General features: G+C 29.1%; 7 protein-coding genes across 7 annotated transcripts; 4 read left to right on the top strand and 3 right to left on the bottom strand.

Moving 5' to 3' along the window:
• Positions 1–1,077, top strand: BX663DRAFT_546169 (uncharacterized protein; the record flags this gene model as incomplete). Its single annotated transcript, XM_051530959.1, has 4 exons — positions 1–243; positions 416–432; positions 489–524; positions 843–1,077. Exons 1-4 carry the CDS (start codon positions 166–168, stop codon positions 1,075–1,077), a joined length of 366 nt encoding a protein of 121 aa, XP_051378798.1. The 5' UTR covers positions 1–165.
• Positions 1,078–2,611: 1,534 nt separating this feature from the next.
• On the top strand, positions 2,612–2,916 carry BX663DRAFT_523557 (uncharacterized protein). Its single transcript, XM_051529536.1, has one exon. The coding sequence runs from the start codon at positions 2,668–2,670 to the stop codon at positions 2,833–2,835; it is 168 nt and encodes a 55-aa protein (XP_051378797.1). The 5' UTR covers positions 2,612–2,667; the 3' UTR covers positions 2,836–2,916.
• Positions 2,917–3,092: 176 nt separating this feature from the next.
• On the bottom strand, positions 3,093–4,536 carry BX663DRAFT_533164 (P-loop containing nucleoside triphosphate hydrolase protein; the record flags this gene model as incomplete). The annotated part of the gene is made up of 5 exons (XM_051530508.1): positions 3,093–3,290; positions 3,346–3,732; positions 3,817–4,041; positions 4,120–4,387; positions 4,502–4,536. The coding sequence occupies 5 exons, from the start codon at positions 4,534–4,536 to the stop codon at positions 3,093–3,095; spliced, it is 1,113 nt and encodes a 370-aa protein (XP_051378796.1).
• An 854-nt stretch (positions 4,537–5,390) lies between these two features.
• On the bottom strand, positions 5,391–8,975 carry BX663DRAFT_442359 (uncharacterized protein; the record flags this gene model as incomplete). The annotated part of the gene is made up of 8 exons (XM_051523508.1): positions 5,391–6,055; positions 6,129–6,548; positions 6,618–6,760; positions 6,939–7,087; positions 7,166–7,392; positions 7,491–8,184; positions 8,272–8,610; positions 8,688–8,975. 8 exons carry the CDS (start codon positions 8,973–8,975, stop codon positions 5,391–5,393), a joined length of 2,925 nt encoding a protein of 974 aa, XP_051378795.1.
• A 3,360-nt stretch (positions 8,976–12,335) lies between these two features.
• BX663DRAFT_523552 (uncharacterized protein) lies at positions 12,336–13,126 on the bottom strand. The gene is made up of 3 exons (XM_051529535.1): positions 12,900–13,126; positions 12,739–12,832; positions 12,336–12,665 (listed from the first exon to the last, which is right to left on the bottom strand). Exons 1-3 carry the CDS (start codon positions 13,066–13,068, stop codon positions 12,500–12,502), a joined length of 429 nt encoding a protein of 142 aa, XP_051378794.1. The 5' UTR covers positions 13,069–13,126; the 3' UTR covers positions 12,336–12,499.
• A 1,969-nt stretch (positions 13,127–15,095) lies between these two features.
• Positions 15,096–16,183, top strand: BX663DRAFT_523551 (clathrin light chain; the record flags this gene model as incomplete). Its single annotated transcript, XM_051529534.1, has 3 exons — positions 15,096–15,493; positions 15,545–15,591; positions 15,701–16,183. Coding segments are annotated over exons 1-3 (530 nt in total), but the record flags the coding sequence as incomplete, so codon positions are not given.
• A 1,443-nt stretch (positions 16,184–17,626) lies between these two features.
• Positions 17,627–19,998, top strand: BX663DRAFT_489754 (Sodium/hydrogen exchanger family-domain-containing protein; the record flags this gene model as incomplete). Its single annotated transcript, XM_051524921.1, has 6 exons — positions 17,627–17,816; positions 17,875–18,008; positions 18,067–18,143; positions 18,229–18,435; positions 18,509–18,944; positions 19,006–19,998. The coding sequence occupies 6 exons, from the start codon at positions 17,627–17,629 to the stop codon at positions 19,996–19,998; spliced, it is 2,037 nt and encodes a 678-aa protein (XP_051378792.1).
• Positions 19,999–20,143: the final 145 nt, after the last annotated feature.

The following is a 20,143-nucleotide window of genomic DNA, read 5'->3' as shown; positions in this document are numbered from 1 at the left end:
TTGGGTTTATAAAGAAAAAAATTGAGGTAAATAAAACAACTTGATCGGAAAGGGCAGCGCCTTTCTGTTGGCCAAGCGGCGATCATGGAGAGATGAACTTTGTTAGCTGTAGATGGGAGTGATTAAATAATAAAATCGGGGTTAGTTCTGAGCTTTAATGATAACATGCTACCTTCCAGGATCCAATGTTCAACACCAGGCCTTCAAATGGAGGTCGATAAAAAGATGTTGTTAAATCGCGGGGTAATTTCCTACCATGCAAGAGAGGAAAGCCCGCAGCATTGAGGGCATTCCTGGGAGTAACACGGCTGTAGTAGAAGCAAACAAGAACAGAATCTAATCCACCTCTACACTATAAAAGGACTTCCTCTTCAATAATTTTTTTTCTCATATAAAATAAAAAAAAATGAAAAAGGGAGGATGGGCTCTAAAGTTAATACGTATTGTGTAGTACAATTGCTATAAAAAATTACACATTATTTATTTAGAACCACTGTCATACTTGTTGCGGTTACAGAATACTTGTAAATTATAATATGTAACAGTAAGGAAATAGTATAAACTACTGGTGTGGTTATACTCAAAGACTTGAAATAGAAGAAAGAATACGTAAAGAATTGACAAACCAAGAAGACGTTGTTAAATGTAACGAATTAAAAAACAACAACAACAATATAAAATAAATAGTAAATTTTTAATGATGAGGACACAAAGAAGGATCGATAGCGCAAAAAAAAAAAAAAAAAAAAAAAAAAAAAAAGCATGAAACTGATGGCAGGCTTGTTATAGCTGATACATCAAATAAGCTATCCAATATTAAAAATAACTACTTTAATAATAAGGAAGGATATTAAGGATATTGATTTTGTGGCCAAAACTGATAAAAATGATAAAAGATCTATGAATCCTTTTAACATTGGTAGTTGGGTAAGATATGTAGAGAGCTATAAAAACTTTAGGAGTTGTGACAATGACCAAACAGGCAAATTTGGTACTTCCTTAGTGAATTCTACAAGACAAAGAACCTATGGATTGAGGCTATATATCGTTGAAATGAGAATTATGGGCGTATTTTAAGTCAAAAAAAAAAAAAAAAAAAAAAAAAAAAAAGGCAATTTTGATTTTTGATGTTTTCAGAACGAATTCTAACGTTAAAGCTAATATCATTTATTTCTGATTAATGTAAACATAAGTCCCTAAAAATTAAAATTGAGTGTTTCTAATATGACAGATGCTGAAGCTTTTGAAAAGTTCTTAATTGCTAGTCTCCAATCAGCACGAAACTAAAATCCGTATAATGAATGTAATTAATATGGATAATCCTATATTGAATAAAGTCATTAAAGTCGTTTATCACATATATGAGGATAATTGACAAAAAATATAACAGTAATGTGGGTTCAAATAATGTGCATGGTAAATGTGATGATATGGCTTAAAGAAGAGCAAAGAGAAAGAAGAAAAGAAAGAGAACAAAAGGACGTATGGTTTGAGACTTGTTTATTCAATGTAAAAAAGAATGATATAAAGACTATTTCGTGTCTACACCAACTACTTGTATTTATGCTAATGAATTCTGAATCAAAGAACATGAGTCATGAAACAGTATTAGTATTCAAATTTACACGTCTTATTGATTCAAAGGACTGATCTATGGATTATCTACTGAGTGTTATAATGATCTGATTGAGGCTTTAAATTGTTTGATCTGAGTGTATGTTCCTTATGTCTACTATAGTGGATCAAAAACGACTTGAATCCTTTATCAGGGCTATAAAAATAAATAGATAGAACTGATACGATATCTTATTTAGTTGACTCATTTAGATGATTGGATGCCAATAGGGGTTATATTATATTATTTATAAGATGTTATATACAGTAAGATATGATATCTTTTATTATATATTCAGGCTTATAGTTTGTCCTGTATTATGTAATTCATCTTTTCTAATATTGCTTATGCATGTTATACATAGCTATTCTAATTAGATATGCTTAATTGTGTAGTATCGTTTGCCTGTGTTAAGTTTTTGAACATTATGTTATTTAAGCTGATCAATCACAATAAACAATATTATTAACACAAAAGACACATTATTAAGCTTCGTGTAGATTTTATCTTCAATGCATGACGTATCATAAACTAGCGTTAGAAAATATTGAATATAAAATGTAGACCCTATATCTCTATGATAAACTCCTTTATCTAATATAAGTGTATGCCAAATAAAGATCATGTCAAACTTATAGGTAAAATAAAATGAGATTTTTATTCAATGAAGTATACAGAATTATCATTTCTATTCAACATAAACTGCTTCTGATTTCTTTTCATCTTAGCTCCTAAGAGGCTTTTGTTGCCTTTTCTCTTTTTTTTTTCTAGGGACTCTCTAGGACAATAAAGTATAATAAAATTGATATGTACTCGGTGGTCATTCTTCTTTTAATCGTGTTATTGGATCAAAATATGGGATTTTGACATTTATCAACTCAGGTGACAAAATTTCAATAATATTTTGCGGGGTTTACGTCATCTTTTAGAAGCTCCTGCCTCTATTTAAATTATGTTTACTCCACCCCCTTCTTTTTTTTTTTTAAAAAAAACAATAAATTTAACTTCCTTCCCTTTTCTATTTCATATATTAACTAAATTACAATAAAGAAATGATTGGTGCTATTACTGGTAAATTCCGTAAACAAGCTATTAAAGACATTACAATCTCTCTTGTTCTTGGCTTTTCTGGCGGTGCTGCTTGGTGGAATCTTTATCACATTCCCAATGTTCAAAAGCGTGATGCTTATTATGCCAAGCTTGAAGCTAGCAAGCAATAAATGAGTTATTTAACAATGCTATAATTTAATGTAAATCAACAAAAAAAAAAAAAGAAAGAGATGAGTTCGATGTTTAAATGACTGAAGAATATTACAACTTAAACTATATAATATGCGCACTCAGCAACAACTTCTTTTATTTATTAAAGGATATTCACAAATGCTTTGTTTAAAATAAAAAAAATACATACATACATACATACATATATATATATATATATTAATACACATGTATATTTATGTTGAAGTTTAAATCATTATGCGGGAATACTATCCATATCTAAAATAAGTGAATCTAGTATACCAGCTTTTTCACAGAGTGATCGTAATAGTCCCTGTTGCTTATTTAATAATTCAATAGGTGAATCAAATTCAATTATGCTTCCTTGATCAAATACCATAACTCTATCATATTTAATAACATCACGGAGCATATATGGAATCATAATAATGGTCTATATTATGCAATTATGAGTCATGTGCGTATACATTATATATAATAGAGCTTACCGATTCCTCAAGCTCTTGATCAATTACTGATCGAACCATATCTTGTGCTACAGGGCTTAAACTTGCTTCTTCAAAGATCACTAGTCTTGTGCAATCCTGCAATAAGGCACGCGCTAAACATAATAATTGCCTTTCAAAAACAGGTAAACAGCATCCTTCTTTACCCAAATCTTTATCCAAATCCTCAATCGTTCGCACATTAGAATATAAATTGTTGTTTTTGTTTGCATGTAAAGGCTTTGCGAGATGAACTCGACGTAATACTTGCCATAATGCATAATCGTCATATTCTTCAAAGGGATCTAAATTACTCCTTGTAGTGCCACTCAGAAGCCATCCCTCTTTACTAATAAAGGTGATACGTGACCTTAGATCTTCTACACCTATCTAACAACATAATATAAATAAAAGTAAGATTTTTATTTTTTTTTTTTATTTTTTTTTTTTACCAAAGATCCCCTGATAACATACCCATGCTATATTTATACCATCAATTTTAATAGATCCTCTTATAGGTTCTGTGAATCGAAGGAGACAAGAAACAAGTGCATGCTTTTCTGCATCTGCTCTTCCTATCAGAGCTATCCTTTCTCCGGGAAATATATTGAAAGAAACATGCTTTAAAATAGCATCTGTTTCCGAATGTTTAGAAATAACGACCAAGTCTCTTGCTTGAATAGCAGCATGATTAGGCCACTTTATATGTATAGCATACATAGATTATAAAAAAAAATAATAATTAGAAGGATAAGAAGATAAAAATAATAAACTTACTGCTGCTGGTGGTCTAGAGCCTTCTACAATACTGGGCGGCTCTCGTGGAATATCAATATAATCATTTATACGTTCGACTGCTTCAAAATGCGTATCTATTGTCGTGCCCTCTCTCATTAACCAGTAAATATATTCTAATAGAGTTGTAGAAAAAGTGAGTGTTATACCTGCAGATCCAGCATCGATACTATTTAATTTTTGAACAAGGGAAATAGCTAAAAACAATGATAGAAATGCTCCCAATAGTTCTACACGAATAAACAACCATCTTTATCCCCCCATATTAAAGAAAAGGGGAAAAGTCAATAATGATAATTATTTGTCAGTCGGCAAAGTATATAAATAAGCTCCCCTTCCTCTCCTTTTTTTTTTTTTAATTTACCTGTTTGTGTTCCATAGTATATAGAATTGCCGCATATGATCGTCTAAATGATTAAACATCTTTTTTAACATGTTGTCTTCTTCTTTATAAGCTTGAATCGTGACTAGTCCTTCTAAAGTATCCATAAACAAATGAATAATAGCTAAGTGTCCATCTACATTTATCCTCTTAAGTTTTTTTGATGCTCGTATATAGATTCTACCAATATAAAAATACAAAATAGCTACAAAAAAAAAAAAAAAAAAAAAAAAAAAAAGTAAAGTTGATTAATTTTTTTTCCAATGGAGAATTATAATTATTATAAATACATATACATATAAATATATATTACCTGCTATAGAGCCTGCAACAAAAAACTCTGGAAGAATTATACCGATTGTTAATATACCTCCAAATACGCCAAAAATCATTTGAAGCAAGAATTGCACATGCCATCCAATATCTGAATCAATTATTTTTATATCCTTTATAAGTCTATCCATGACTTGATTGACTGAGGTGATATCAAAGAATTGTAGAGATGCATGGCAGATAGATTGTAAGAGACCCAAGAATAACTTATTGGAGGCACGAAGTGATCCTCTATACTGAATGATAGTGCGAATGAAATTGCATATTACTGTAGCTAAACATAATCCTAAATAAATAAGGATATAATGTTGTTGTGAAGTAAATTCATATTGCTTTATGTCCAGTATGTTTAGTTGAACTTGGCTTTGATCATTATTATAATTTGAAGATGCCATGGACCATACCTGTATATTAAAAAAAATATATTAAAATTAAGGAATATAATTAAAAAAAATAAAATAAAAGTATGAATGTGTGTGATATACTGTTTTGAATACATGTGCATATATACATATATATATATAATGATTTAAATGGTTCAAGTACCTTCCTTTAACCAAAAATTTTCTAGAATGTATATCAGTCTTGGAAGTAATGTAAATAAAATAGCTGTTATCCAATATTTCCAACCTCCACATACAGAATAGTAAGTTGCATAAGCATAATCTCTTGCCCGCCTACATGCTTCGTCTTTCTCTTTCTCTTCCTCATCCTCTAATGACTCTGGCATATTGGATACTCCATCAACAAATTCATCCTCCTCTAATGCAGAAGAACCATTAAGACCATCCACACTCATATTTTCAAAGAGGGAGTTAACTTCATCTATTGGAATATGAATGTTGTTTAGTATTGGTATAGAGTTGTATTCAGGCAGTATCTTTTGATCACTTTGCTCAGCTCTTCTTTTTTTAATAAAATCTACAATTTTTTCTGGATCTGTTTCAATTGTTTCAACTCGTCCTTCGTATTTATTTGGTGATGCCATATAAATAAATAGCTGAGCGTCACGAGCCCAAAACATGTCTGGATATGTAGTCGAGACAATTATTGTTCGACCTTTCATTAATTCACCTCGAATACAATTCTCATAGATAAACGTTGAGGTTAACCTGCCAAATGTGACAAATATATCATCAATGATAACTGTCTGTGCTTTAGAATAGACTGCACGAGCTAATGATATTTTATTCTGTATATATACTGTACAAATAGATAATATTTTAATTATATATATATATATATATATATAAAAGTGGTAAATTTATATACATACCTGATGTAGAAATACCTTTATCTCTTGTTAATGTTAAATCTCCATTACTAAATAATGATAAATCACGTACAAGATCACATTGATAGAGTACAGTTCTATATCTTGTATCATCCCAAGGCTCTGTAAATAAGATGTTTTCACGTAAAGTACCATTTGTAACCCATGCAGTTTGCGCAACATACGCCACTTTATGTAGATAGTATGCTCCATTACGAGCAAGGCTCTGGTTTCGCCCTTGGAATGCTAGAAATCGAGAAGGTAAAACAGGAAGTTGTTCACCTGCTATCATATGCATCTCATTAAACAATGCAGATAATAAACTTGTTTTCCCACTTTTAGAGGTACCAGAAATCACGGAAAGTTTACCAGGTGGGAACTGTATTGAAGGTATAAATAACCTGAAAGATGCTCTACTTTCTTCTTCCAAAAATCCTGAACCTGGTATATTACTATTTACAGAATACGGTTGGCTTTGAGATAGTGCTTTACTATCATTACCCCATTCAAATATGGATAATGCTGGTAAAAACCCAATCTTAACTTGCTCATTGTACGGTTGCTGTTGTAAAATTATATTTTTTTCGTCATATACGTTATTTTGCATATTTAAAAATCTTGCTATATTATCAAGGCTTGACTTGACATCCTTATACGCTACAAATGCTTTAGGTAGTACGTTAAGAGGATCACGAAGCATATTAAATAGGACAATACTAATAAACGCAGTACTTTTTGTTTTATAAAAAAAATATATATATTAAACAAAACTGTTATCAAAACTTTGTATTAATAATAATAATAAATAATTACCTAGCATCAAGAGATTTTTTTTCTACCATTGTATACCAAATAAAAGAAACAACTGTTATAAACACAGGAGTAGCTAACCATATCAAACTTAAAATAGTATCTTGTGTGTATAATTTAATTAGGTTTACTATTTCATTGCCTCTAGCATTCTTTTATAGAAGCAATACATATATGTTATTAAAACATTCTCTGATAAACCAAAAAAAAAAAAAAAAATGAACATTTACCATAATTGCTTGTTCCCAACGTCTCTCTAAAGCTAAAAATTTTATTGTTCTCATCCCTTCACATAATCCATACAATAACTTTAATCTCCATGATTTTGCATCTGTTAAACAAGATTGGGCTACCATAATACGTCGATTTATATAATGAGTTAAAGGTAATGACACTACCATAACGACTAAACCGGCTAGAAATGAATTTCCTAATATATTGTATAAGAATATAATTCCTATAGTAATTTCAAGTGGACAAGTATAAAAGATCTATCATAAATAGAGTTAATAAAAAAAAATACAATTTCATCAATAGATTTTGATCAGTATGAACTTACATGAAGATAAGAAGCTAATTCAGCTAATCTTTGTGTGTCCTGATTTATTAGACTAGCTAATTCATCAGAGCTATCCCCATTTTCGTCATTCTCAGGTATTGCATTATTGCAGAAGCTTGTAGTAGTTTCATAGCCCTTTTTTAAGCGAAGAGCATGTACATAAATTTCAGAATTTAGCATATGAGTCAAAGATATATGCCATCGTCTTCCCCATAAAAGAGTTTGAGAGGCAATCAGAATACTTGCAACATTACATATAAAGAGTGTAAGACAGTATACGTAGCCTGTCTTCTTTTCCAAGCTTGTGTTATAATTATCATCTGATTGTTGGTGTTGATGATGATGATCATGATAAATCTGAATAAAGTTTAAAAGCTTTCTTAAGAAGATAGGATTTGCATAATGAAAAACGACAGCGCCAGTAGCTGTTACAAACTGGAAAAATATAATTTTTCGATTAGCCAAATAGATACGTCGTGTGAGGTTTAGAGCTGTAATCTTAGTTGTATAACATTCCTTTGTTTTTGTGAATAATTCAAAATTCTCTCTAGCTCTTTGACGCAAAGGTAAAGCCCATAAAGAGGTTTCCATTAACTTACATTTGACTGCTGATTTTAAGAGAGGCTTTATCCAACTAAATGTAATTGAAGAGAGTGGAGAAGCAGAAGATTCTAAGCTTAATATACGACCCTAGATGAATAACACATTATTTTAATACTAGTAATAAAAAGAAAAGAGAGAGAGAGAGAGAGAGTCATTTATGTACTCACACTTTACATTTCTTACAACTCTTCCATCATAAAGTACAAGCACACTATGATCATCATCCTCAAAATCAACCAGTTCTCTGTGATCTATTTCAGAAGGTGAAGATATAATAATAAACCACAAAATAAAACACAAAAGTAGGTCTACAAATGTAAATAATTTCTCGACAGTAAAAGAGTCAGGCGAATAACTGTTTGTCAAATAACAATCAAACGCACGAACGATAGCTGATACAAAGATAAGTGAATAAAATACCAGGAAATGGTAACTATATTTAGTAAATGTAGATGGATCAAGAGGATTTTCTGGTGCTGTAAAAGTTTTGATAATAAGAATCAATATATAAATCTACTTATATATGAGGGGGGGGGAAAAAAGAGGGGATCAGTCGTATATTTAGAAGGCAATTTAATAATAAAATTTACTCGAGGAATAAAGGTAAGACTTGGATCTACTATTTGATAAAGAGGAACTTTATTATTACTGTTATTAAAATTAAATATAGGCTGCGGTAATTTTGATCTTTCAAGAATAGCACTTTCAAGCCTCCAGGCAAATAAAAAAGCCCAGCTACTTATTTCCAATAAAGTAACTATCAAAAGTGCAAGAGTTCTTCTAAAGATGGATATCGTTTTAACTGTTGGCAATCGAAGACAGTCATTTCCATTTACAACAAACTGTCTATTGTTATGATTTTTATTATGCCATACCATAAGCATGCATGATATAACTAGAAATAGAATTGGAAATAAAACATCTAAAATACTACAAATAATATATTAATTTATGTAATATTTTATATATACAAAGTAAATCTTTACGTTTCTCTGTAACAGGAATCAATGCTAATTAAATGAGGTTCGATCTATTTTATACATGAGTATTATAATAGCTTCATTATTAGTTTATAATAGATATTAGCACATATAAAAATAAAAATAAAAAAAAAACCTCTTTATTTGTTCTTTCTTCATTATTCCATGCACAAAATGGAATTGCTGACATGATTGTCAATCTGTTCAATGAAATGGAAGATTCCTTTGTTAAAAATGAATGAAGTTTAACCAAGAATATAAATAAATAAATAAATAAAAAAGTTTTTAAAAGAATTTGCTACTACACAAATAGATCTTCATTGTTAGGGTTACAAAAAAAAAAAAAAAAAAAAAAAAAAAAAGGGAGTGTTGTACAGCGGTAAATGTATACTACATACACAAATATGCATGTAAAAGGGAGAAGCTTTATAATAACTGGCGTGATTTGATGCTGTACTGTTGTGTGTATAAGTCTGATGATAATTTTGCTAACGTGTATGTAAAAAAATGATAATAATAATAATAATAATATTTATTCATAATTATAACTAGTAAACCTATCCTTTGAACTTTCCTGTCATATTACTATTTTTTTTTCTTTACTATACTGACACACCTAATTAAAGCCAAAGCATCCATAAATATTCTGAAGCTACAAGAGATAGATCCTTCAGATTTTAAGAAACAAAACTTGTTTTATTTGTAATTCAGAAATAGTTACGCATATAAAATACAGCCTCGATATCAATAGACAGGAAATGTAAACTTATTCAAAGCTTAAAGTGTTAATGATATTCCTTTATAAAGTAGTTGAGATATTACAGAATTCATTGTAAAGTTTCTGATCTGTTTTGATATAAGTTTGTTACTTAAATCTTGTCAAATCAAGTAGCTGTAACTAGTGTGCCTCTTTTTATTTTTCGATAATATAAAATATATTAGCAATAGTCCTTTCACCTGATATTCTATATATGTATTTCTAAGAGTTAGCTTCAGGTCACATCAACTAATTATATTGTTTGTGAACGAATGACTGTAATAAAACAAAAAAAAGGGGGGTTTCTTTCGATTTGTTTTCATTAATAAAATGGTATGAATTCTATAGTTAATAGGCTCTCCACCCTATTAAGTATATAAATCATAAATAAAATAAACATAGAGAAGAGATTAAAAAAAACTTTGTATAGCATATTAATATTCTTTGTATTTATTTTATAGATTTATATTTGACTTTTCATTGTCATTTATTGTTTGATAGTTTTTGACTTTAAAGTTGAATAACGTATTCTTAAGCTTTATCTTTTTTTTTTCTTTTTCTTTTGGTTGTCCACTCTGTAACTAAAAATGCCGGTTTTTAGGATATATTTACATAATTGTTAACATGTTTCGATTTAGATCTTTTTAGATTGTCTTTTGTACGGAAACGGATGGTAATACTGAGGCTGTTCTAGGGGTGGGGGAATATGCCAGGCAGTTCTTAAGAATAAGGATTGATTTTAAAATTAAGGAATATGATCATATATTGTACATGTAGAATATGTATATATCAATGGTGATGATAGTAACATGGATGAATTATTAAAGTTCATAAAAATGACTATTGAAATAACGAGTCGATTGCTAGTAATAATGAAGTTTGAGTCGTTTAAATAAGTTAGTATAATGAATAAAAGGAGTGAGAAAATCGACTTGTTTTTGAGAATTTTTTTTTCTTACTCAAGTCCTTATTTATTGTTAATAAATAATATGGCATCAAGGTATGAATAGAATACATTTTGTTTAACAGATATTCGAAAGGAATTTAAGCATTTTCAGAGTTGGCATAAACCATATCAAGATTAAATGTTCTTGAGACTTAGATATAGCAATGATAACAAGATTGATTATGAGTTCAATTTTTTTTTTTTTTTGCTAAATACTAAATGTGAAAAGTTATATAATTTTTCCGTTAAAACATGTTCTGATGAGAGTATTTTTTTATAAGATTGTGGGGTTTGAGCTTAAAAATAAATTGTTTCATACTATGCAGGGAAAGCGGTAAATTTTACCTACAGTGTAGAAGTAGTTCCAAAAAAAAAAAAAAAAAAAAAAATGATTGAGGATTCAGATTATTTTTAAACTTTAAATTATATTTTCGTGTGTCTGCTATTATGACTAGATTTAATGAAGTTATATTTGTTTAGTATTAACGTGGTCTATTAATATAGTCTTTCATATTTTGCTTTGCTATTTATGAATATAAAATTATATATAATAAATTAAAAGTAATTATACGTATACATATATAGAAGCTAACTAATAATAAGGAATGAGAAGAAAAGCAGACTTGCATTAAATAAAAGGCTTTACTTTTTTCCTGGAATAATGCTATTAAATTTTTTTTATTATAGACAGAAGACACAGGAACAAGAACAAGACAAGCCTGTGAAAATAATGTAAGTTTTATCAATAAAATTGTTATGCACTTAAAATATGGAAATACTATCTTGATAGGATATGATAGACATAACACATAATTCTAGGGAATCATTACAACTCCTTACTGTTATTCTACATTTGTAGAAAAGCTGTTTCGCTCCTTTCTCCAAGTAAAAGTATAATTTTCATTTTTGTTGTATCTGACGCGTGCATATTAAGATAGAATAGAAATCTTGGATATAACAGGATACATTATTTATTACATATTAATACTATGATACTATAAATAATAGGCTTTTTTTTCATTAACCCGGTTATAAGAACAAGCAGCATAATAGGGTTGCCATTTACCAGGGTTATTGAAATTATCTTTCAATAAGAAATTATGTAAATAATAGATTATAGTATGTTATATCTAACAGGGCTACAAGCAATTCCTCTTTTCATAAAAAAAAAAAACTAAGATATATATATTATGATAAAGGTTAAATAATGGTGTATAAATAACAAGTTAATCGTTTACTTTCTTTTTATTAAAGATGATTCTAATCTGCTCTACTCTATTTATCTGATATTATTGCTTATAAATTATTAGCCGTGTAGAGTGTATTTATTAGAATTTTTGTCTGAAACAATAGTTTAATTTAACCCAACTTCAATTATCAGTCGATGTTAATATTAGATCGTGCTAAAAATATAAATTAGACGGGTAAAGAAATTATTAATTTTAGCAACAATAGAAAGAGGATATTTTAGAGAGAACTTGGTAATTTTAGAAATTAAACCTTTGAGAGTGAATAATTATTCTGAGTTTTTTTTTTTTTTTTTTTTTTTTTTTTTTTTTTTTATGTATATCAATCTTGAATCTAAAACCATAAATCAAACTTAGTAACAATAAGAACAATAAAATCAATATTGAGCATTATTTAAATTTAGTTTATTATATATCTAATGTTTCCGAGAAGTTTGTTGGTGTATTATACAAGATTTAAACAGAAATAGCATTAATTTACAACGTCGACCTTTATAGTTTCAGTAATAGTCATTCGTCCACGACGGAATTGAGTATCTTCAATGAATTTAAACAAATAGGAACCAGGCTTGATAGATTTAGGGATAGTCCAATGTCTTTTGTGAGACTTATACCTATGTTTTCTAGCTTTGACAGGACTAAATAGAAGGTATACGTTATATATATTCATATGTATACATGATTTATAAATCACAGTAAATAATTTTATACCAATGAGAACAAACAGTATGAATTTTAGTCGTATGATTACTTGCTTGATAGAAATCAATCTTTAAAGATTTAGCATATCCATTTGAAGTATGTTCTAATATGACAATAAGTACGTATATATTTCAATTTATTTTTTTGTTTTTTTTTTTTTTTTTTTTTACTAAAAACTAAAGGCTGCATCACATATTTAATCAACACTTTGTCACCAGCTTTTATCTTTTGACCGTTAGTAGGAGACACCACTTTCATAAATTGAAGTTTATCAATATCTTCTCCTAAAGTGATCTGGATTAGTAATGCTACAATAAATGATAAAATAATCAATTTCATTATATTAAATAAAAAAAAAAATAAGAGAAAGAGAAAAAAAAAGTTTAGATAATTTGATTTCAACAACTACAACAACAACAACAAGACGGCATTGCTTAAATAGCAAAAAAAAAAAAAAAAAAAAAAAAAAAAAAAAAAAAAAAAAAACTGACACATATAAAACGATTACACAAAGGCACGCATTATTACGACAGAATCTGGATTTGAATTTTAACTGTTGTAAAAATAAAAAAAAAACATGCATACATTTTACTACAGCTAAAAATATAATAGTCTAAAATATGTGTAGCTCTTATGACTCTTCATCTAGAGAAGTCTTTCCTTTTTTTTCTTTTTTTTCTTTTTTTCTTTTCTTTTTTTTCTTTTCTTTTCTTTTTTTTTTTTTTTTTTTACTTGCATGCATCAAAGTGTATCACACTTATTCTGGAGCATGATTTAATTAACATAAAAGGATACTGTCAATGAATTTGTAGGAAATAAAAATTTTCATAATTTTATTTTCTGAGTGTTAATGAATTACATACATCTCAGCTGAAAATTACCCAGGATTGCAAAAGTTTATACTTGCAAGACATAAGAGTGCTGCTATTAGTATTAATATCATATAAAAAGCTTAAAATAAATAAAGCACTCATAGTGTAAAATGATAATATGTGTTTATATAACCTTATACTAGTAGTTATATAATAAAATAAATCCATTATAATATTTTAGCTGGTAACAAGTTATAGAGTTCAAGTTTGGAATATTTCACTATAACAATCTTTTTTTTTTCCCTTTGAATATGCATTAACGAACGTTTATCTATCGAAACAAATTATTTCAGTAAAATAAATTATTTTACATGAAAAGACTCTTATGTAAACTTAATTTAAAGTGCATCTATTGAAGAAATATGTACAGATATGTTAAATAAACTAAATTGAAATACTATGAATTTTGAAATAAAAGGTAAGTGTGAATATTGAGAAACACGATTAAGGATGAAATTCCGATCAATAGATGCAGCTTATATCTAAACAGACTACAAATGGAGATGAAAGTCTTTCTGTATAAGAAACAAAGAAACATTATGAAAGCTTTGGAGGCATTCTCGTCTCTTCACTTTCCACATTTCTTTAACTATTCTCTCTTCCTTTACATTTTATTTAAAAATAGTGTTATAGCCATTTAAGCCACAGGAATATGCCATCTTAAAAAGTTACTAATTATTTGATATCAGTGATTTTGAAGGTGCATATTAATAAGATATGATATTAAAAATTGAAAAACTTGTAGTATACAGTGGGTATACGACGTAAATAATTGCAGGAATATGTACAATACACCTTTTTTTTTAATTTTGATGGTCATAGGCGTTCAGCTTTGTATACCATAAATTGTTCGTAGTAAACACAACTCTTTTACCAAGGATATTTTCCGAGGTAAAAGTTAAAGTTTAGATACTTACATTATGGTAGGAACCATATTGAAGTGAATCATCAGTACTTTCCTACTAATCACTCCTTATTTCTAGGCGAATAGCTATCTTACTCTCAATAGCATATAGGGCAGGTTAGCATCCCTTTTTAATGATTGACTTTCTGAAATCTTTATATGCTAAATGTATATTATTTGATGTCTAACGAGTAATAGCAGAAAAGTATATTTTTTTTTTCACACCAAAAGGAATAATAATACAATTTTTTTTTACAAGTGTATGTAGCTTGAAATTAAATTGATAAAAAGTGAGAAATGTAATACGACTATTTATTGACGCGTATAAGATTTTATTTAATCCAAGTTATTCTTAATAATTTAAATTTGTATAAAACTGATTCAAAATAATAAACAAGCTCTCGTGTTAAAACAAAACAAGGCAACATCTATTAATTGCTGTTAAAGTATTTCAATATCAAAATTACACTGCGAATTTAAGTATTGTGTTCGTTAACAGCAAAATATACGTCACTTCAGTTATTTGTTGTAATTAATTCCCAAAAAAAGAAACCAAGGACATTATAATTTCCTCGTCTTTTTATTTATTTTATTTTTTTTATTTTATTTTATTTTATTTTATTTTATTTTTTTTTAAAATACTCTATCTTTCCAAACAATGTCAGACTTTGGTGATTTCAACACTCCTTCAGAAGACCCTACTGCTGACTTTCTTGCACGTGAAAGAGCAGCCTTAGGTGATGATGCTGATCTTTTTGCTTCAAATGATAATAACGACCTCATCTCCAACGATTTAACATCACCTGTTTCAGCTTCTGTTAACAGTTTTACAACACCCCTATCTCCTAACAATTTTAATGATGGTCATATTAGTGCTTTAAGTCATCACTCACATTCAAGTGCAACTAAGCCCGTTGAACAGGACCTGATGGGTACTTCTTCCTTTGAGAGTCAATATCCTAAAGCTGAAGAATTAGAAACTTCTCAGGTAAATAGTACTTTTCTTGTCTTTATACATTTTAATAATACCTTCATCTAGGCCTTCCACAAGGCTATGCTACCAGAAGAAGAACCAGAAACTGTGCGGTAAAATTAAAATATACACACACATATATATATATATATATATATATATATATATATATACAATTGCAAGAAAAAAAAGAAAGGTAAACTAATTTAGTTTGTAATATAGTCAATGGCGAGAAAAACAAAAAGAAATTATTGCTGAACGTGATGCTGAATCTGAAAGAAAGAAAGAAGAAACTATTAAGCAAGCTCGTGAAGATATTGATAAATTTTACGAGGAATATAATGATAAGAAACAAAAATCTATTGAAGAAAATAGGTAAAAAAAAAAAGGGAGGAGGGCTTATTATAAAAAGGCTGTAGGTTTTATTAAAATCCTCTTTTTTGCAGAGAACGTGAGGAAAATAATGAAAAGAATCGCGAACAAGTTCAGTCATCAGCTAATGTTTGGGAACGTGTTATTCGTGAAATTGATACAACCAATGCTAAAACTGGCTACCATACAAAGGATGTTACTAGAATGAAGGAATTAATGTTTGATCTTAAAAAAGATGCTAAGGCGCCTGGCAATATTATTGAGGCTTAAGGTTTATATTTATAGTATACATTTTACAGACTTGTAATAGCTGTGTTTCATTTAAAAAAAAAAAAATAAAAAAAAAATACATGAATATTTAAATACAAGTTTTTGACATGTAAAATTATCCTTAATGAATGCTTTCTTTGTCATTTTTCTAAAGTTATGGAAATTCGAATTGATTCCATTTTATGTAACAAATAGCAATAAGTAGTTATAATGCTTGTCTTCATATCTATGTGTATTACTAAAAACAAAAAAATAAACTAACGCCATTAAAACATATTATCTACTCGGCATTAATAGAAAGTTATGATGTATTGTAATAAAATTTCTTGAGAGGATTTTATGCGAGTGAAAGTAGTAAAATAATGATTTTGGCAGTTAAAATTTTATAATCTTTACCAAACTGGCTTTTCTGCTTATTGTACTCTAATATTATGAAAATTCACATACAAATTCTATAGGAAAAGGAAGTTTGTCAAATAGTCCTTTAAAGTATTCAAAAGCTTAATAAGGTAAATATATTCAACGGGGGAAGTTGGCCTGTGATATTGCTACTTGACTGTTCCGTTTATCATTGTGAAGAGTGTTCGTCTAGAATAAAACTTTTACTCTTCTTAAATCAAATTTTTGACCAAGATAGAATTATATTTTGATTTGTCTAAAGTAAAGTGGGAACTGACTAAGGTTTATCTGGGGGAAAAAAAATCTGTATCATGACATTTATCAAGAGACAAAGGGTCTCTTCTAGCAATACTGTATCCCATCTTTGGATGATCACAATCGTCAACAATTTGAGATAATCCGCCTACATTTCAGTCAAAATAATCTTACTGATCTCTGTGTAGATCGTACTTTTCCATTTGCTTGTCGCTTGCCACCCTGCTCTAACTCAAGACCCAGTTTTTTATTTACGAATGATATCGAGCTGAGCGTAGTCGTATGTTTTCTTGATGTCTTAGTTGTCTTCCAGAAGGTAAACCAAGAATTTGCATACAACCCTTATTCTGGCTTTACTTGTGTTTAATCTAATGAATATATCCATATCTATATATAAGTTGACTGCAACTTCCATTACTTCATTTTGAATCAAATTGTCTCTCCAAAAGCCTCGGTTTTCGCAAGATGGCTCCAATTAGTCTATCTGTGGGCTAACTACCTATACTATTCTGTATAAAATAGATATCTATTTCATAATCAAATTCCTCCTCCTCCTCAAGATCCTGATGCCTAGCTGGTAAAATGGTTGCCTTTGTAATAGTACTAGCATTTCAATTACTGTTTCTTATTTCTTTTGACTTTTTAGAACTAGCTTGGACAATAAGACTCAACAAAAATTGCTACGTGCCCATTAGTCTTTTTTTTTTTTTTTTTTTAATAAAATCTGGTAGTTTCATTGTATTTATGACATTTTAAAGTACGATAAAATTTTGAGTTAAGTGAATAATGCAGGTTGCATATTCGTCGCTGCACTTTTTATTTATCTTTTTCTTTTCTTTTGATTGATTTTAAATGGATCCTAATGTGAATAATACACTTCCAGAAAATGGGCCAATAGATCAACCTTTAGAAGAGGAAATGTATTCTTCCTGGGCTTTATTAATATTAACTATTTTACTTATTGGTGCCTTATGGACAAGTTATTATTTACAACTCAAGAAGATCCGTGCCATTCATGAAACTGTCATTTCTATCATGGCAGGTAACTAATTAATATTTATCCAAGTTAATTAACGTTACTTATGATTATTATTATAAAGGTATGATTGTAGGATTAATAATTAAATTATCACCTGGAACCATTATACAAGACATGGTTAAATTCAAACAAGGATTCTTTTTCAATTTATTATTGCCACCAATCATTCTCAATTCTGGATATGAACTAAAAAGAGTATATTATTTTAATCTTTCAAACTACATGCCTTTTTACTAATTATATAAATTATTAGAGAAATTTTTTTCTTAATTTTGGCACAATTTTAATATTCGCAATGGCAGGCACTTTTATTGCTGCAATAGTTACAGGGTATTTCAATACGATATTGAAGAAGTTTTTTTTTTTTTTTTTTTTTTTTTTTTTTTGTGAATGTACTAATTTTGATCGTTTGTAGTTTATTTACTTTCTTATACGCATTTTTAAATCCAGAAGGTATAAGCATTTCTTTTCTGGACAGTATGATATTCGGTTCGATTTTATCAGCTACAGATCCAGTTACAATCTTGGCAATTTTCAACCAATTACATGTGGACCCACAGCTATATTCAATTATTTCTGGTGAATCCTTATTAAATGATGCTGTAGCTATTGTTTTATCAGAGTAAGTATTCAAAGGAAAAGAAAAGAAAAAAAAAAAAAAGAGGAATGCAATCTTATACATCTTATGATTTTAGTACACTTCGCAAATTTCGAGGACAAGAGTTACATGCTGTAAATATTTTTAGAGGAATTGGATTATTTTTAGGCGTATTTTGGGCTTCAACCTTTATTGGTGTTTTAGTTGGTATTTTAGTGGCGTTAATGTTGAAATATTCTCAACTTTATCGCTTTCCTAGTATTGAGTCCTGCCTTGTTTTACTTTTTGCATATAGTAGCTATTTCTTTTCAAATAGCATACAAATGTCGGGTATTGTTACATTGTTATTTACAGGAATTATACTAAAGCATTATGCATATGATAATCTGTCATTAAGAAGCAAGAGAGCCACTAAATTTATCTTTCAACTTTTATCTCAACTTTCGGAAAACTTTATCTTTATCTACCTTGGTATTAATTTATTCACGCAGGATAATCTTGACTATAAACCACTTTTTATTCTTTTTACTTTGGTAAATAATTTTCGACTAGCAGAAAAGAATGAAAAAAGACTTACCTTTTTTTTAATGATAGGCATTTATCTGTATAGCTCGTTACACTTCAGTCTCCCCCTTATCAATGATGATTAATGCTGTTTGTAGAGCATTAGGAAAGCCCGAACAACTACCACGTAATCATCAAATCATGCTATTCTGGGCAGGTCTTAGAGGTGCAGTTGCGTTTGCCTTAGCAGCTGGTATTACAGGTGACAGTGCTCCTGCTATGCGTACCACTATCCTTGCTGTCGTAGTATTGACTGTTTTACTGTTTGGTGGAACAACAGGTCGTATGCTTCAAATTTTAGATATTAAAACAGGTGTTATTGAGCCTGATGAATCTGATGATAGTCAGATTGAAGAAGATGAAGGAGATTATTTACCTTTGACAAGAAAAAAGAAATACATGAAATTGAATACAAATAATTTGTCACAAGAGAATTTATTAAATAATAGCGATGATAATAACAATAATAATGACGATGATGATGATGATGATGAATTATTAGAAATAGGGCAACTATCTCAGCAAAGACGAAAAAGATTTAGAGATTATGAAAATGATGTTTCCATTGGTGGACTCCTTTCCGGCCCCTTAGGAGAGCCTATACCTGAAGACAGACCTCCACATTGGTTTGTGTCATTTGATGAAAAATGGCTTAAGCCATTCTTAACCAAAAAGAATGTTCAACAACGAAATCAAACACTAGCAGAATATTGGAGAGAAAAACGACGAAAAATGGAAAGAGCAAATAAGAGTATGCTCGATGGAATTCGTAACATGAATATAGATCAGGACAATGATGATGCCTTAACCTTAAATTCTGTACACACTAGTAAAGGAACACTATCTAATCAGCATTTTTCAAATATATCCAATAGAGAAACACCTTTAAGGTCTTTCCCTCGAAGGTCTTCTTTTGGACAAGGAGCTTCTTCATCAAAGCTAGTTGTAGGTTCTGGAAGAGTCTTTGGTCGATCACCTTCAGACGAATCAGAGGACGATTACAATCATTCCCATATAAACTAATTTTAAACAAACAAAAAGAACACGTACATTAAATTATTCTTCATAACTATACAATACATACATACATGAATATGATTTTCAATAAGTTTAACCTGTCATAGTTATTATAATTTTAGAACTAAATTTGCGTATCTCATTTTTTTTT

Source organism: Cokeromyces recurvatus (genome assembly GCF_025118155.1).
Source record: "Cokeromyces recurvatus strain NRRL 2243 chromosome Unknown BX663scaffold_36, whole genome shotgun sequence".
Taxonomy (NCBI): Eukaryota; Fungi; Mucoromycota; class Mucoromycetes; order Mucorales; family Mucoraceae; genus Cokeromyces; species Cokeromyces recurvatus.
Note: the sequence above shows the minus strand (reverse complement) of the source record. Positions and strands in the feature narration are given on the sequence as shown.

Coding starts and splice junctions, on each gene's coding strand:
- BX663DRAFT_523552 (XM_051529535.1), bottom strand. CDS start 13,068: ATGAAATTGATTATTTTATCATTTATTGTAGCATTACTAATCCAGATC. Junction 12,833..12,899: donor GATGCAGCCTTTAGTTTTTA/GTAAAAAAAAAA, acceptor TTGTCATATTAG/AACATACTTCAAATGGATAT. Junction 12,666..12,738: donor CATACTGTTTGTTCTCATTG/GTATAAAATTAT, acceptor CCTTCTATTTAG/TCCTGTCAAAGCTAGAAAAC.
- BX663DRAFT_523557 (XM_051529536.1), top strand. CDS start 2,668: ATGATTGGTGCTATTACTGGTAAATTCCGTAAACAAGCTATTAAAGAC.